We start from the raw sequence: 17,733 nt of genomic DNA on the forward strand, positions 1-17,733 counted from the left end.
TGTTTTGAGTTTCGTTCCACAAGAGGCATAGACCCATGGAAGTATAGGATGGGATAAAATTTGAGTTTTTCAATTGAAAGATGCCCACAAAGTCCCATAGTTCATTATTGACTAAGGTGATAATTTATCAACACAATTTTAGAGATATGGGTTATGATTTGCACTGTTATGATCGTCAAATAGTATTCTTATCCATCTTATCCACCTTTTGGTGGTAACGGAATAACAGTGTAAATGTTGCACCTTTTTGTCTTTCCTCCTCTCTTTCCCTCCATATAGTACAAGAAGCGATGCAAACCCTCCAAGCTACACTACATTCTGTCACTAGTTCGAGCTACTCGCTGCTGGAGTGCTCGTACGTCAAGTGCCATCCCAAAAACCAAGTAGGGCAAGAGCAAGAGCAAGACTCCAAGAAGCTGAGCTCAAAGCTCCATTCCCTCATCAATGGAGTTCCTGTCGCAGATGTGGTCGCTCTTGGGCCTCCTCACCATCCTGCAGAACGTCCTCCCTTCGCAGCTCCTCTCCCTGCTCCACTCGCTGTGGCAGTCGCTCCAGGACTCGCTTACGCCCTACTCCTACTTCGACGTGCCGGAGTTCATCGGCTCCGCCGCCGTCGAGACCAACGCGCTCTACCGCCACGTCCAGCTCTACCTCCACTGCTCCCTCCTCCTCTCCTCCCCTCCGCCTCCCCGCCTCACGCTGTCGCTGCCGCGCTCCGCCGCAGCCGTCTCCGGCGGGCACGGCGCCGCGTCGGCCGCTCCCGCGCCGCTGTCTGTGTCGCTCTCCCCGAACCACTCGGTCGCCGACACCTTCAACGGCCACCGCGCCGTGTGGACGCACCACGCCGACACGCTCCAGGACTCGCTGGAGGAGCGCCGGTCCTTCTCCCTGCGCCTCCCGAAGCGGCACGCTGCGGCGGTGCTTCCGGCGTACCTCGCGCACCTCGCTGCCGCGGCGGACCACCTGGAGCGCTCGTCACGGGCGCGGAGGCTGCACACGAACGCGGCGTCGCCCCGGGGGGCCGCGGCGTGGGCGTCGGTGCCGTTCTGCCACCCGGCCACCTTCGACACGCTCGCGCTCGACCCGGGCCTCAAGGAGCGCCTCCTCACCGATCTCACGGCGTTCGCAGATGGGAGGGAGTTCTACCGCCGGACGGGGAGACCGTGGAAGCGCGGGTACCTCCTGCACGGCCCGCCTGGTTCCGGCAAGTCTTCGCTCATCGCCGCCATGGCGAACCACCTCCGGTACGACGTGTTCGACCTGGAGCTCACCCGCGTCGCCAGCAACGCCGACCTCCGCGCGCTCCTTATCCAGACCACCAACCGTTCCCTCATTGTCATCGAGGACATCGACTGCTCCCTCCACCTCACCGGCGACCGCGGCCTAGCCTCCGAGAGGCTGCACAAAAGACGCAAGCTCCACGCCACCGTCTACGACGACTCATCTGACTCAGACGATGACGCTGGCAGCAACAACCATCGGGGGAAGGTGACGCTGTCCGGCCTGCTCAACTTCACCGACGGCCTGTGGTCGAGCTGCGGTGAGGAACGCATCATCGTGTTCACGACAAATCACGTGAACGGCATCGACCCTGCCCTGCTTCGCCCGGGGAGGATGGACGTGCACGTCCGCCTTGACGCGTGCGGCTCGCACGCCATGCGGGAGCTGGTGGAGCGGTACGTCGGCGTCAGCGACCACGAAATGCTCGGCGCCGCGGAGGACTGCATAAGGGGCGGCGCGGAGATGACGCCGGCAGAGATAGGAGAAGTGCTGCTGAGGAACAGAGACGAGCCGGAGGCAGCGGTAACGGAACTCGCCGCCGAGCTCAAGGCGAGGAGACGCGCGGCTGACGATCTCCACCAGTGGGAGGACTCGGTGGCTGAGCTCTCCGATGGCTCACCGACGAAGAAAGGGAGGAAGGGGTTGGGGTGGGAAGGCAAGGTCAGGATCTTCGGAAGGCTGAGGAGCCTCACCAAGTCGGAGTCCGGCAGGCGATGATTGTAGTTTGACCGTGTTTGACATAGTGTTTTAGGTCAGCTCTTGGTCGGTAATTTGAAGTTCCTGTTTAGTTTTAATATATATCTTGTAAGCTCTGTAATTTGAAGTCTTTTGGTTTCCACCTATTTTCAATGCACAGCGGAAGCATGGAAACCTAACCCTAACATCATTTCTTCTCTCGGCCTCCAATTTTCACACACATGAGAGAGAGGGCGACGACGGAGGTGGCGTGGTGAGCGGTGGTGCTAAGGAGGGGAGATATTGTCATGATTCCTCTCACCGGAGCACACGAGCAGCCAAGGCTAGATGTGGATCCGTCGAGGGGATCCTTGACAGTGCCCTATTCAGTAGCACTTGACGGTGTGAGGAGTGCAAGTTGCGGCGGCCACGACTACCTCGCCGGATCAGCCGACGAGTGGAACTCCCAGCGGCGGGCGCACACGGAGGCTAAGTGCATGGCTAACAGAGCTACCGATCGACATGAAGGTAAGTAACATTCCCCGATCGATCTTAGGGTTATCCAATTTGGGAATGTGGTTTGGATTTGAAAATTTGGGCACTGACTTGAGGATAAGGGTTATGGGTAAAGAGGGATTCTTAGGGTTCTTGTAAAATCGCTTAATCCCCCCCTTCTCTATGTTGTTCCAATCCCAATTTGTGACTGATTACTCCAAAACCGAGACGGGATTTACCCGACCTGAGCTTGTTTCTTCCTCAAAACAAAACAATAAGCATCCAAACACACATACATGCATAAGAAAGAACTAATGCATGATCAAAAGGTTCTAATCCGAGGCAATTGACGTTAAAGCTTGAGTAATTAGCATTATTCGATAACAATTAGGTGTAAATAGGGGTAAACATAATGATCTGATAATGATTAGGGGCAAAACATGAGCAATTAACATTAAACATTGTTAATTCGAGACATAAAACATAACAATTAGGGTTGAATTGAGGCATGATCATCATTAACCGAGGCTTAGGGTTCACGATTAGTCTTGATTGGCTCTGATACCAAATGTTAGACATAATTCTCAATTATATCACTGAATCAACTAACCTTGGGATATGAACAACTAGATTTGCACTAAAAATCACATACCCGATTGTAGAATGTCTATGAGACCATGAAGATCCCCGCCTGCGTGATGCAAGCATGCTGTTGATGTCGATGCTGATGTAACTATTGTTGTACATCAGCAGTGGTTGGCGATGGTGTTGGTCTTCAAGCCGATGTCGAGCTTCTCTTGATCGGTAGAACCTTTAGGAGTGTTAACTGGATGCTATGCTATTACTCATTAGGTTCACCTCTAGATGTTGTGGCCTCTCCTTATTATAATTTGAAAACAAGAAACAAAAACACAAACTTTCTGTTGTCTGCTCTAAATTAAAAAAACATCCAAATTCCCATTCTTCAGCAATAGCTTTTATTTCCATGATTCCATTTCTTGCAACATGCAGATCTCAAAGAGCTTGCATGAGTTCCCTCAACTCTCAGGAACCACCAGATTTGAGAGGAGGTGGTGCAGCACCTGATAGCAGCGGTGACATCATAACAACATGCTAGTACATTCGCCACCAGTGATCCGATGCCTCGTTCACTGTCCGATAGGTCCAGATGTGCGGCTTGGCCTTCTCCCGTGCGACGAGGATCTCCTCCACCCCTGCCGCTCGCTTCGTCTTGAGAGTGAGGCAGTCCACGAGCACGCCCCACTTGCCAAAGCAGTTGTCGAACTCCCCATACCGGTATTAGCTCTGCATTGGTGGAACGGTGAGTAGTAGAATCATAGCGCGTCAAAGAACTTTATGCGGTCCAGCCGCGGTGGTGGTGGGCCACCGGTCGTCTCCAGCTTCTCTTTGGGATCCATAAACCTAGCTGCATAACACAAATTCGACAATAATAGGTGAGTTTTATACACCTATAATCGAGTAGTAATATTATCAGTGGATTTGCAATCAAGAGCTTCAGCCTACCTCAATTTGTTTGGGACAAATGCTGTTGTTGTTCTTATTGTTGTTGTAGAAGTATTTGCAATCAAAAGTTTGGAAATTTTGTGCGGGCATCTGTATGCACAGGTCACATGGAAGGTGGTGTGTGCCATAATCACAGCGCGGGGATCAATCTCGGCAACTTACAACGCTGAAAAGAAGCGCATCAGAGACTCTAAATTATTGCCTTTTAAGTGGTAAATCTTGTCACGAGCAAAAGTAAGCGACTTGAAATTTGGAACAGAAAAGATTGATTAAAGGTGATATGTTTTTGATTGACCAAAGGAAATCAGGGTCTGAGAACTAGCAATCGAGCCAGATCTAACAAAATAACACTGTGACTGATGACCAACTGACTGTATGATAACAATCTGATGGTCTGTTTGTTTGGATTTCTATTTCTGGCTTTTCTGATGTCAGAAACTAGAAGCTCAAACAAACGGGATTATTGAAAAGTGATTTCTGGAGAAGCCAGAAGTCTGTTTTTGAGGAAATGAACTAGAAGCTGAGAAACTAGTTAATAGTAGCTTTTCTGAGAAGTAGTGTGCTGAGAAGTTAAATATTTGTTATAAAAGCTAACAGCTAAAATCTAAAAACTGTTTTTCAGAAAAGATAAAAATAGAAGCTCAAATAAACAAATCGTGAGTAATAAATTATCCACCATAGAGCAATTAAGCATCAAATACAAACAACTTACCAACAACAATGATCCAAGCAACTAAACTTTCATTCAAATCAATCAATAACCACATGCAAATATGAATATAGATCAGTGCATAATTTGCAAAATCATAAGTATTGACTACCAGTGCAACTAGTGGCGGACCCAATAATGAACCAAGGGGTACTAATTACTACGTACTAAATTTTTTTGGAGTGTTGGTTGATAAACCATAACTAATTTTGTCAAGGCGTGGCAGCCTTTCTGTTGCTTGTTAGGCTATTATACAAAACAGCTTCAAAGGTAGCTCCTCCTAAATAATATCATCAGAAATAAGTCAAATAAAGGTTATCGGGACAGTCATGAACCAGCTTGTATAGCTGGGATTATAACGGGTGAAATGCCCGCTATTGGGAGTGCTAATGTGGTAATCCAAAAAAAAGAGCGGTATGTTTGCAAACCCCTTCGAAAACAGTGGTATACATACAATTTTCTCTTTTTTAGCTAGGGTTTTAACAGAATGCTAGTGCCCCTTTGGGTATTTGAGCTGAACGGGTTGGGCCTTACTACCCCCGAGCTGGGCTTTGCTAGGCGCATGGGCCACTAATGGATCAGCGGAACTCTTCAGTAGGTGGGGTTGTGGGACCCACCTGTTGTCGCTTTTTTGCACTGCACGCCACCTCCAGTGGGCCACCGCTCATCACACCACTCTACACTGTGGGCCCACATGCACCCACACACCTAGGATCCTTCTTTCCAAAAAGATTCCTTCGCCGCGCCCAAAAACTGAAATTATAGCAGCTTGAGCTGGAAAACGAGTCAAGCTCGGCTCGGCTCGACTCGGCTTGCGAAAGCTTGAAAGGCAAAGCGGGTCTCACCACGAGCGCGAACTGAGCCGAACTCGCGCCGAGCCCAGCCGGCTTCGTAACTTTTCCTCTTTTTTTTTTTCCGCTCAGCACCCGCAAAAATCCCCAAACCCCATGCACAGTTGCTGGAACCCTAGCGATTCGCTCCGACCCGCCGCGCACCAATGGACGACCACCAAACCCAGGATCTCGTCAGGGAGCTCGTCCAACGCCTCCTCTCCGCCGCCGAATCTGGCGGTGGCGGAGGCGGAGGCGGCCGCGACGCGGGCGGCGCGCTGCGGTTCGCGCATCGGCTCCTCTCCAGCCGCCTCGCCCCCGCTGTCCTCCCCGACGAGCACGCGCTCGCGGAGTCCATCAAGCGGCGCCTCGCCGCCTCCGGCCGCCCCGACCACGCGCTCGCCTTCGCCGACCTCCACTCCAAGCTCTCCGCCCGCACCCGCCCGGCCTCCCTCTGGCCCCTACTCTACCTTCTCGACTCGCTCTCCTCCCACCGCCGCGCCGCCGCCGCCGCATCATGCCTCCCCAACCTCCCCACCGCCGCGCCGCCGTGGGCCGCCTCGGCGGCGTCGGGTGCCGGGGGGAGGCCAGTCTCGCGGGCGCACGGGGCGCCGCCTGGCGGCGTGGTGCTGGTCTCCAAGGATCCAGACAGCATCCGCGAGATCGCGCTGCGGGAGTACACCGAGCTGGTGCTCGACGAGACGGAGGTTTCGGAGGCCGCGCTCGTGCGCGACGTGCTGTACGCGTGCCAGGGCATCGACGGCCGCTACGTGCGGTACGACAAGGCCGGCGACGCGTACGACCTCCCCGACGGGGTCCGCGTGCCGCGATCCACGCGCACCCTCGTCCGCAAGCTGTGCGAACTCGGGTGGCTATTCCGCAAGGTGCGGGGCTTCATTTCCGATAATATAAGCCGCTCGCCATCCGATGCTGCCACTGAGGTCGGCACTGTTGCTCAGGCGTTCTGCTCTGCTCTCCAGGACGAGCTCTCTGATTACTATAAGCTGCTGGCCGTTCTTGAGTCGTACTCGTTGAATCCGATCCCAACACCTGGATCTGATTCGGGTGTTTCAGGTAATTACCTTTCACTGCGGCGTCTTGCTGTCTGGCTTGCTGAGCCTGCAGTGAGAATGCGCCTAATGGCTGTTCTGGTGGATGGATGCCGGGGGTTGAGAGGTGGCGCTATGGCTGGTGCGATCCATGGGCATGCCCAGCATGGGGATCCGATGTTTCAGGAGTTTATGGGCCATTTGCTGCGTCGGGTATGCTCACCGCTATTCGAAATGGTCCGGAGTTGGGTGTTAGAAGGGGAGTTGGAGGATGTTTTTGCGGAGTTCTTCATCGTTGGGCAGCCGGTGAAGGTGGAATCTTTGTGGCGAGAGGGCTACCTTATCCAGTCTGATATGCTCCCAGCTTTCATTTCACCAGTGCTGGCGCAAAGAATTCTGAGAACAGGGAAGTCTATCAACTTTCTTAGAGTTTGCTGCGACGATAATGGTTGGGCCGATGATGCTGCTGAGGCTGCGGCACATGTTGGTACCACAACTTCTCGGGGTGGGCTTGGCTATGGGAAGATAGATGCTTTGGAGGCATTGGTAGTCGAGGCAGCCAAGAGGATTGACCGGCATTTGATGGATGTGATACATAAGCGGTACAGATTTAAAGACCATTGCCTTGCTATCAAGAGGTACTTGCTTCTAGGTCAGGGTGATTTTGTACAGTATCTGATGGACGTTGTGGGCCCTGAGTTGTCGGAGCCGGCAAATAGGATTAGCTCATTCCATTTGGCTGGCTTGCTTGAGACTGCGATTAGAGCATCTAATGCGCAGTATGATGACCATGACATCCTAGACCGGATAAGGGTAAAGATGATGGATCACGGAGATGGTGATCGTGGCTGGGATGTCTTCTCTTTGGAGTATGATGCTAGGGTCCCCCTAGATACCGTGTTCACAGCTTCAGTGATGAAGATGTACCTCAAGGTTTTTAATTTCTTGTGGAAGCTCAAGCGTGTCGATCACTCACTGACTGGAGTGTGGAAGACAATGAAACCTAACTGCATTGTTTCTTCACCATTCTACAAGGAAGGAACAAGCATCAGAGCTCAGTTTGTTTCAGTTCTCCGTAAATGCCAAGTTCTATTCAACGAAATGAACCACTTTGTGACCAACTTCCAGTACTACATTATGTTTGAGGTCCTGGAGGTTTCCTGGGCCCGTTTCTCTGATGAAATGGATGCAGCAAAGGATTTAGATGACCTTCTCATGGCGCACGATAAGTATCTTACCTCAATTCTGGAGAAGTCCCTTCTCGGTGAACGGTCCCAAGGAATTCTGCGAAATCTTTTTGCATTGTTTGACATAATCTTACAGTTCCGGAGCCATGCCGATCGATGGTTTGAACGGATATATGAACTGCAGCTAAGGTTAGACTATTGCAGGATTAGATAGTGTCATCTTTCCCTTGAGATCTTATTTTGTATCTAATGTTTGATTTTCTCCAACTTTTCTTCTTTTTTTACTGCAGGGGAAAGGGTAAATCAAAATCAAAATCTAAGGAAACAGGTTTATGGGTTGATGGTGGCAGAAAAGCCATGATCCAACTAGCTGGGGAACTTTTCTGGAAAATGGGTGAAGATCTGGAAAGCATCGCAAAAGATTATACTGCTTCCCTTGATGCCTTTATTACTCAGCTGCCCATGCAGCAGCATGTTGATTTGAAGTTCCTTCTGTTCCGTTTAGACTTCACTGAATATTACAGTTGTGTTTCATCCAACAAATGAAAACATGTTCTTAATGTGGAAGAATTAATAGTTAGATTAACCTTTTGATTGGGACTTGGGAGGTATTCTTTTTGTTCTTACACCTTATCCCCACATTGATACTCGGTCACTCGAATGGCATGAGTGACCACTTTCATTTGCCTTGGACCTCCTGGTGAAGATGAATTCTAGAGTCAATCTGAATATCCTCTTGTTATTGATTGTTGCCAATGCCAGAATCTATGTTGAATCTGTTGCTGTTCTCCAGCTGATGCTTATCCGCCGGTGCCATGAAGTTGGAGCCATGCATTCCATGAAACTCTAGTGTACAAAATTGATGTAAGTTTAATTCGGTTTGACTTTCCTTTTGGATGTCTTGATGTAAATTTCATGTATTTGTTTTGATCAGATTGCTTTTTTGAGAAATTAAATTACATGGAGATTTCTCCTTACCAGTTTGTATTATTCACTTTACTAGAGTGAATCTCATTTCGCTGGTTGCTGTTCTTTCTCTGATTATAAACTGTCAGATAGCATGCTAATTGAGAGGACAACATCTTCAGTTCAGTTTTCAACTGGTTTCAGCACAGTTGAAAGAATCCGGCATTGCTACCATTATATGAAACGAATGGCAGGTGTCCAAACCTGTGTATTGGCAGATTCAATAAAATGAAGAGGGCAAAGCAAGAGACTCATAAATATCTGTGAAAATGTATGTGGTGATATTCAAGTCTAGTCTCAAATGTATCACAGGTTCACAGATAGCAGAGTGCACTTCACAATTGGCATCAATAACCATCTAGAAAGAGTACAATAAATCTGCAGGCATCCTGCTTCGGGAGAAGAAAAATCAGTAGAACAAAGAAACACTACCTGCCCGGGTAAACCTGTGCGTAGATGTTGGGTTGGACTTGCGTTGAAAGCGAGGGTACCAACAGAATGAGCACACACAAGTTCCGCTTAGATTCGAGGCCTCCTGTTTGGAGTTTGAAAGGTTTGTTCTTCCGTACAGTTTGATCTATAGACCATGCTTTGCTGGATAAGACCGAGCTGAGACTCAGCCCTGACTCGAAAAGTTGTATTCTATGCAGTAAGGGCTCTCTATCTTTTTCCTCCACCTTTTCTCTTCTAATTCCTCCTTCTATTCTTCTCTTACATACCAAAAATTTGAAGTGGTTTACAAGCGCTTCCGAGAGAAGGAAATTTTATAAGATTCTTCATCGAAAAATTCTAACAAGATCTTGATCTATACCGTCTTTCACTGATTTAATGACTGGTACGTGTAACTGAAAAAAATAAAAGGGTATACTAGCTCCTGAGGGCTTGATTCCCCTCATCTGCCGCTGCTTCGACTAGCTACCTCATCCTCCACGTAACCACATTTAAGTCTTCGGTAAACAGGCAGCACGAACGGAAAACGATCAGGTCCGTTCATCTAGAACACCGATCTGTTCCGGACATAAAAGAAGGCGTCGCCTTTTTACCAGCGTTCCGGTCTAACGAATCCGAGAACCAGGGCCGGTTCTAAGTTGTAACCGTTCCACTGGCCGCGACGCGTCACGAACACATCCAGCAGCTCACGTTCTCGGCAGCCGCGCGAGTCGACCATGTCCTCGCGCACGCGGCGACGTAAGCAGATCGAGACACACCCGGCTTTCCGAGTTTCAACTCGTGGGATTCGCAATTTACTAACAATTCTTGGCGGCACCCAGCCATGACAAAGTGTTTTTAATGAAGAAGAAAAACTGCAGAGGACTATCCGACGGTCAACGAAAAACCACAGCGAAGTTCGCGACGAAGCATTCCTGCACGCCCTACACCGGACACGGTCAAACCGGCGGCCCCTGCCCCTATATAAGAGCGCGCCTGCTCCCGCCGCTTGGCGTCGCAACTCACAAGCGGTTGATTTCTCGGTCGAGCTCACGGAAGAATTTGCTCGCTGGTTTCGGTCGAAGGCGCGAGGGAGAGTCGTCGGTTCGGATCGAGAGCTCAAGGCAAGAGAGCCGGTGCACGCACGTCCGTGGTGTGGCCATGGAGTACTCAGAGATGCAGGCGGCGCTGCTCAAGGTGGGCGTGTTCGTGCTGGTGCAGGCGCTGGTGTACCTCATCCTGTCGCAGTCCTCCACCGTGTTCTCGCGCACCAAGAGCCTCGGCCTCCGCCCCGCGCGGTCCCTCAGCGCGCGCCGCATGCTCGCGCTGCTCTCCGACCTCCCGCCCGGCGGGGAGCCCTCGCTCGTCGCCGGGAAGGGGTCGCCCGTGCTCGCCGACCGGAAGGAGGACTGAGGCCGATCCATCTGTGATACGGTCTTCGGGGGTGGCTACTTACGATTCTTTCATTCTTTGATCGATTGGTGTGTTGGTTTTGATCGTTTGTAAGTGGCTTGGATATCCAAATTTAATGGACTTTTGATTTGTGCATATGACTACGTGGTTGTTCTGCATCGTTACAGTTCATTCAATCGTGCTCATATTTCGTGGAGAGATTTGTGAAGGGATCATTTGTTCTGGAAAAAGAAAAAGAGATTTGCGAAGGGATCATTTGTTCGAAAAAAAAGAGATCTGTGAAGGGATCATTTGTTCAAAAAAAAAGAGATTTGCGATAATTTGTTCCAAAAAAAAGATTTGTGAAGGGCCTCGTTTCATTTCAGTACGCGTTTCTTTGTCCTCGTCAGTGGGCCATTGCTTACCGTTAAGTGGGCTAAACCCATTTTATCCATATTTAAATCCTCGCACGACTTATCTTAAAAAAGGTCCGTTAAAGATCAAATCGTAAGACCATACTTACGTTGGGCTTTATATACAAAGAGAACTCACTAGGCCCATTAACACCTTACATTTATTTTGCCTAGCTACTTCTCTATAGATATGGTGTAGTCGGATCGGATATGAATGGATATAAGAGTTATCTTTATCAATTTTATATGAAAAAATTACCAGTTTTGAAAAACAAGCTAGAATAGTTATTGGATAGTCATTGTGTAGATTCGATTTTATTCTCGAATATTTGGTATCCGATATATAACTATTTCCTTATATTTGAATTCGATATCTAAAACAATTATTCAACTCCAATAGCTGAAAATATTCTCGAATTTACAATTTTTTTACTCTAAAATACTATCCAAAGAAGGGGTTTGGATCGGCAAGAAATATCCTATCTATAGGTGAAAACTCTTTCTTTTGGAGCAAAGAGAGTACCGATTAAATTAGTAGTCCAGCAATCCCTACATATTCAATGGGTTGTTTCCGGTTACCCAAGGGCCTATGCAACCCTCTAAATGCATTTATTTGGAAATTTTTGTGGGAAGCTAAGAATAGCAAGAGAAAGATGAGTTAGGTTGTATAGGACGCACCTTGCAGGTAGTGGGGGCCTTGGCCCCCGGTCAATTTTTTCCCCTAACTAGTACCCCTTAATCTCTACAGCTGGGCCCCCACTCACCTAATACACCGCCCCCGCTCGTCTCCTCTGCTAGCCAGCCCCACACGACCACATGTGAGTGAAAACGTGACTGCAGACTGCAAGGAATACGCCAGACTGCAAGGAATACCGCTCGTCTCCTTCAGCTCGCAGGCCCACGCGTGAATGATGGCCCCTGCCGCCCAAGGCCCAAGCAACCAATGAGCCAACAACCAAGCGTAATCTTGCAAGTTGCGACTCAGATCCTAACCTGGCAAGGCGGTGACCGTGAGGACCGTCCAGCTCGGCGGGCGGTGGCGCGTTGCAGGCTTGCACTCCTCGGCTCCTCCTCTCGCCTGGCACGGCACAGCAGCACAGCGGCACGGTGCGGCGCTCTCGTCTCCTTGGCGCACTCATCTCCGACAAACAACCCTGAGCCCAAGACAGCAAGAGCTGCAACTCCAAGGCTCGAGATACTCAGGTACATTTGGACATATCTGTTAATTTTGTCAGAATTGAGGAAGAAAGAAAGTTAGAATAGCGATTGTTCTGTTTTGAATTGAGAAAGACATAAAGTTAGTACATATCTGTTAGTGCATATATATTGTTCTGTCCAGGCTTGGTTCTGTCTTCTATTCTGAATTGAGAAAGACAAAAATTTCGTACATATGAACATATCTATTGTTCTGCTATCTGTTAGTGAACTTGAGCATATTCTCAATTGAGGAAAACATGAAGTTAGCATATATCTAAACTTGAGCATGTTGCTTTCTGTTAGTGATTGTTTTGCTTTCTAGCAGGGGAAGATAATGGACAAATTTTTGATAAGAAAATCAATAGCTAGCAACACCAATGTTGGGAGTTTAGGTGCAACTACATCAAAACCTACACCAAGAGAAAATACTGCAGTGCCTCAACTAATTGATTTGAGCAAGCTTCCTCGGGATCCAGGTAAAAGGAAGAGAATGGTAGATTATCATCCAAATCAGCGTGAAGAGATAAGGAGAAAGTACTTACTATGGGGACCTTATCAGCCTCGTGATTTTGAGTTTCCGTATAGGCCGATTGGGAATAAGAACAACAAGAGGCGGTTCAATCCAGATTGGTTTGATAAATATGGTAATTGGCTAGAGTACAGCGACAAGGATGACAAAGCCTATTGTTTGTGTTGCTATTTATTTAGGGACAGCATTAAAGATAATCACCATGGCCATGATGCATTTGTAATAGAAGGCTTCAACTCTTGGAACAAGACAGAGAGATTGGTGACTCACGTTGGTGACCGTAATAGTTTTCACAACAAGGCACTCAAGAACTGTGAGGATCTACTGAAAGAAGATCAGTCAATCCCTGCAGCCATGCATAAAAAAAGCCAAATTGAGAAAAATGAGCATCTTATCCGGTTAAATGCTGCAATTGATGTGTGTCGATACTTGCTGTATCAGGGACAACCTTTTCGTGGTCATGATGAATCAAAAGAGTCTAAAAATAAAGGTAATTATCAGCAGTTGATGGAATATACTATTAAACAAAATGATATTATTGGCAAGGCATTCAAAAATGCTCCACTTAATAATCAAATGATGTCTCCAACAATTCAAAAATATATTACTGAGTGCTTTGCAAGAGAAACATTGGGTAGTGTGATGGAAGAAATTGGCAATGATGTGTTCAGCTTATTGGTTGATGAGTGCCGAGATGTTTCCGACAAAGAACAAATGGCAGTGGTTTTTTGATATGTTAATAAATGTGGGGTGTTGAAAGAAAACTTTGTTGGTGTTGTTCATGTGGAAGAGTCAACAGCTTTTTATCTCAAGTCTTGCATTGATTTCTTACTTGCAGAACTTGGTCTGAGTCTAAAACAAGTTAGAGGCCAAGGTTATGATGGAGCAAGTAATATGTCGGGTGAATTTAATGGATTGCAAGCAAAAATAATGAGAGAGAACAGTTCAACATATTATATATATTGTTTTACTCATAAACTTAACTTGGTTGTTGTGGCCATTGCAAAGAAGATATTCAATATTGGAGACTTCTTTGATATGATTTTAGTTTTGTTGAATGTGGTTGGTTCATCTTGCAAGAGAAAGGACAAACTTTGAAAGCATCACCAAGAAGAAGTGAGGAAAGCAATTGGATATGAAGACATTGCTACAGGAATTGGACTAAATCAAGAACTTTCTCTTCAAAGGCCAGGTGACACTCGATGGAACTCTCATTATAAAACATTGGTGGGCTTGTCAAAGATTTTTCCTTCAGTTGTTAAAGTACTAGAATATGTTGAGGAAGATGGCACCGATGCCTACAAGAGGCGTCAAGCGAATGGTCTTCTAAAATATTTTCAGTCCTTTGATTCTGCATTCTTTTTACATATGATGATGATGATTTTAGCTTTAACAAATGGGCTCTCAAAAACCTTACAGAGAAAGGATAAAGATATTTTAAATGCAACTTCAGATGTGGAATCCACTAAGCGAGAATTAGAAAAGCTTAGAACTGATGAAGGGTGGGATTCTCTTTTGAACAAGATATATTGCTTCTGCAATGAGCATGATATTTTAGTGATGGACATGGAAAAAGATTATGTAAATCCAAAGAAACCAAGACAAAGGACCAACATTAACAATGAGCATCATTATCAGATTGATTATTTTTTTGCTGTTTTGAATCTGTTAGGAGAAGAGTTCAATGATAGATTTAATGAAGTGAACACCGAGTTGCTTGTATGCATGTCTGCTTTGAGCCCTAATGATTTGTTTTGCTGTTTTGACAAGGAGAAGTTGATGAAGTTAGCTAAATTTTATCTCGATGACTTCAATCACAGGGATATGGTGACTCTTGAGCGTGAACTTGGTCTCTACATAGATAATGTCGTCCATGATACTCAGTTTGCTAGCTTGGAAAGTATAGGTAATCTAGCTAAACTCATGGTGGATACAAGGAAGCATCTCTCCTATCCTTTGGTGTATCGGCTTTTGAAACTAGCGCTTACTCTTCATGTTGCCACTGCAACCGTCGAGAGATGTTTTTCAGCTATGAAGATTGTGAAGAATGCTTTGCGTAATAAAATTGGTGATGAGTTTTTGAGCCATAGCCTCATTTGCTTTGTAGAAAAGAATTTGTTGGACATAATCACTAATGAAGTGATCATTGATCGTTTCCATAAGATGAAATATCGTCGTGGGAAGAATGAAGTGTAATGTACTAAAACTTTATTCCCTTTTTATGCTTACTAATTACTATCTTTAATTATTCATTAATATTTATATGGCTGGTACTAACTTATGTCTTCGCTTTGCAGGTAGTAACACTATTTGGAAGATAAATATTCTCTTTTGCAATCTATGGATTACATTATATGATGTTGTGATACCCCAGTCATTTTGTGCGCAAATGTTAGTTCATTTGAGTCATAAACTTGTTTTAATATTATGTGATGAAGTTATCTTATGAGTTATGATAAAAGTAGTGTGTGTATATATATATATGACATATTAAGTCATTTTACGTTAATGAGTATATCTCTATAATTTTCATAGACACCCCCACTCATTTTTTATCCTGCGTCCGCCCCTGGTTTCAGGGATACCAATTAATTCAACTTAGGTCATGTTTGTTTTTGATGTGGATTATCACAATCTGTATTATGTAGAGAAACTCTTTTTTATTATATTGTGTATTATAGGATTTCGTAGTACAACTTGATTTGTGGATTGTGAGAATTAACTTTTAAATTGTGATTGTTTGCTTTGCTTTTGCTTTTGCTTTTGCTTTTGACGCTAGAATTCATAATCAAAATAAAAACAAACCTAACCTTAGCTCCTCTAGCTCAACAAGGCATTTTTGATGTGGATTATCACAATCTGTATTATGCGGGGAAACTCTTTTCTATTATATTGTGTATTGTAGGATTTCGTAGTACAACTTCACTTATGGATTGTGAGAATTAGCTTTTAAATTGTGACCGTTTGCTTTTGCTTTTGCTTTTGGGGTTAGAATACATAATCAAAATAAAAACAAACATGGCCTTAGCTCCTCTAGCTCGACAAGGCTAATAAACTGACGTAGGTTTGGTGTTCCCATTCTCTCTTTACGATCCAACAATCAATTATCTAAGCAGCAGTGGAATACGATCCAACAAGTGAGTTTAGGGTGTATGTGGTTGGAAGTATGAGGGTGGATAGGATATAACGATCCATCTTTTTAAGGTTGTGAAGAACAGTGACGTCCTAAGAGAGGGGTGTGAATTAGGATACTTAGAAACCTAAATCAAATTAGCTAAAAAAAACTTCACACGATAAACCTATATCAATTTCTATCTAAATATACTTTAGATTTATCTAGTGTATCTACTCTATCGCTCAAGAGGATTGTAACTTACTCTAGTAAGGTAAATTGTAAGTATGTAAATACGAAAACGTAAATAAAGTAGAGAGACAAACTCAATATAAGGGATTCTTATGCCGTGGTATCGATGACATAAATACCACCCCTAATCTACATTATAGCTTCACAAAGGATATGCTCTCGGTCGCCAAGTTTCTTCCGGTCATGACTTTTGAGCTACTAAGTCACCAAGATAAGGTCTCAAACACGACAAGCCACCAATACAAGGTCTCACCACTAGTCTCTCTTCCGGTCACTTTCCGCCGTGATCACTTTAGAGCTTGAGCCACCAAGAAAAGAGTCTCTACGTCCTTGTACACATGTCTTGCCACTGGTTCACACCAAGTCATAGAGTCAATAAGCTTGAGCCACCAAGATCCAAGATGCCGGTGACTCACCAAGACACCAAGGTGCTGACGTATCACTCGGTACAAACTAGGATCACTCCTTGATCCATTCTTCAAGCTGCAACACTTAGCTACAACTCACTCTAGTCTTATAAGCACTAAACACTCTATAATCTTGTGCTTAATCGTCTTGGATGATCACTTTAAGCACTTTGATAGCTTGGATGTCTTCTAAGTGTATATGAGCTTCCTTTAGACTCCAGCAGCATGTCACACCTTCAAATGACTGAGTAGATGGGTATTTATAGCCTTAAACCCGCCAAATAGCCATTTTCCTAATGGCTCAAAAAAGTTATTAATACCGGATGATTCGGTGAGAACAGTAGTACTAATACCGGATCATCCGATGAATACAAACTCAGAAACTAATCGTTGGAACTTCACTCAATACCTCTGTGAACACATGATACTCGGATGTGCCTTCAAATCCATCACCGAACTTTCCGATGAGTTATCTTGAGTCATACGAGCCTTTACAGCCTCTCTGTATAAAATGCTCCGATGTATTTATCCGGTGTTCATTCTATTCACACTGGACCATCCATTGAGTTAAAACTTCTCTTCTTTTCCTTGGAAATGCTTTGGTGCAACTATCTCCGTAATCACCGGACTATTCGGTGAATTGATATTTATTCTTTAGCACTTACAGTCGCCTCTGCAAGAAATGCTCTAGTGCTATACTCCAGTGTGCATAAACCGAGCACCAGACCATCCGATGGATTGATCTTAAGTCTTTTGTACTTGCATTATTCTTCGCAAGAAATACTCCGATGTTACCAAGTGCAGGTCACCGGACTATCCGGTGGGGTCCTCACTCTTCTCTCATTTGTTAGAAATACTCTGCTGAGTTCAACACACAGAGTACCTGATTTTCCGATGAAGTCATCAGCCTTCACTTTGCCTCTGGACACAATGCTCCAGTGACTTGAACCCCGCTGCACCGGACCTTCCAGTAGGACAAATCTTCCTAGAACTTTTTCAATTCAATAAAACTTTGTTTCGACTACAATGACTTTTTTGATATATTGCACCCATGAGACCTACTAACATATACTGTTGACAAACATGTTAGTCGTAATGACTATGTTTCTATTAATTATCAAAATTACAATTATGATCTAATAGGATCATTTTCGCTATAAATGTATTTGGTTGAAGGATAGATGGAATATTGTCATCCACTTTGAGGAATGTTCTTCATATATGCTGGATAGTGTGAGTCGCCTTTTTTTTGGACGGATGAGGAAATCTTTTTTGTCTAATCTTAA

The 17,733-nt window shown here is 45.7% G+C and overlaps 3 protein-coding genes across 3 annotated transcripts; all 3 read left to right on the top strand.

Annotated features, from left to right (window-relative positions):
- The first annotated feature begins 324 nt into the window (after positions 1 to 324).
- LOC133897644 (AAA-ATPase At5g57480-like) lies at positions 325 to 2,130 on the top strand. Its single transcript, XM_062338436.1, has one exon. It carries the CDS (start codon positions 445 to 447, stop codon positions 1,996 to 1,998), a length of 1,554 nt encoding a protein of 517 aa, XP_062194420.1. The 5' UTR covers positions 325 to 444; the 3' UTR covers positions 1,999 to 2,130.
- A 3,497-nt stretch (positions 2,131 to 5,627) lies between these two features.
- LOC133897337 (gamma-tubulin complex component 3-like) lies at positions 5,628 to 8,727 on the top strand. The gene is made up of 2 exons (XM_062338037.1): positions 5,628 to 7,939; positions 8,041 to 8,727. The coding sequence occupies exons 1-2, from the start codon at positions 5,682 to 5,684 to the stop codon at positions 8,294 to 8,296; spliced, it is 2,514 nt and encodes an 837-aa protein (XP_062194021.1). The 5' UTR covers positions 5,628 to 5,681; the 3' UTR covers positions 8,297 to 8,727.
- A 1,415-nt stretch (positions 8,728 to 10,142) lies between these two features.
- On the top strand, positions 10,143 to 10,695 carry LOC133897527 (uncharacterized). The gene has a single exon (XM_062338289.1). The coding sequence runs from the start codon at positions 10,307 to 10,309 to the stop codon at positions 10,556 to 10,558; it is 252 nt and encodes an 83-aa protein (XP_062194273.1). The 5' UTR covers positions 10,143 to 10,306; the 3' UTR covers positions 10,559 to 10,695.
- The last annotated feature ends 7,038 nt before the right edge of the window (positions 10,696 to 17,733 follow it).

This window comes from Phragmites australis, chromosome 17, assembly GCF_958298935.1.
Source record: "Phragmites australis chromosome 17, lpPhrAust1.1, whole genome shotgun sequence".
Lineage (NCBI taxonomy): Eukaryota > Viridiplantae > Streptophyta > Magnoliopsida > Poales > Poaceae > Phragmites > Phragmites australis.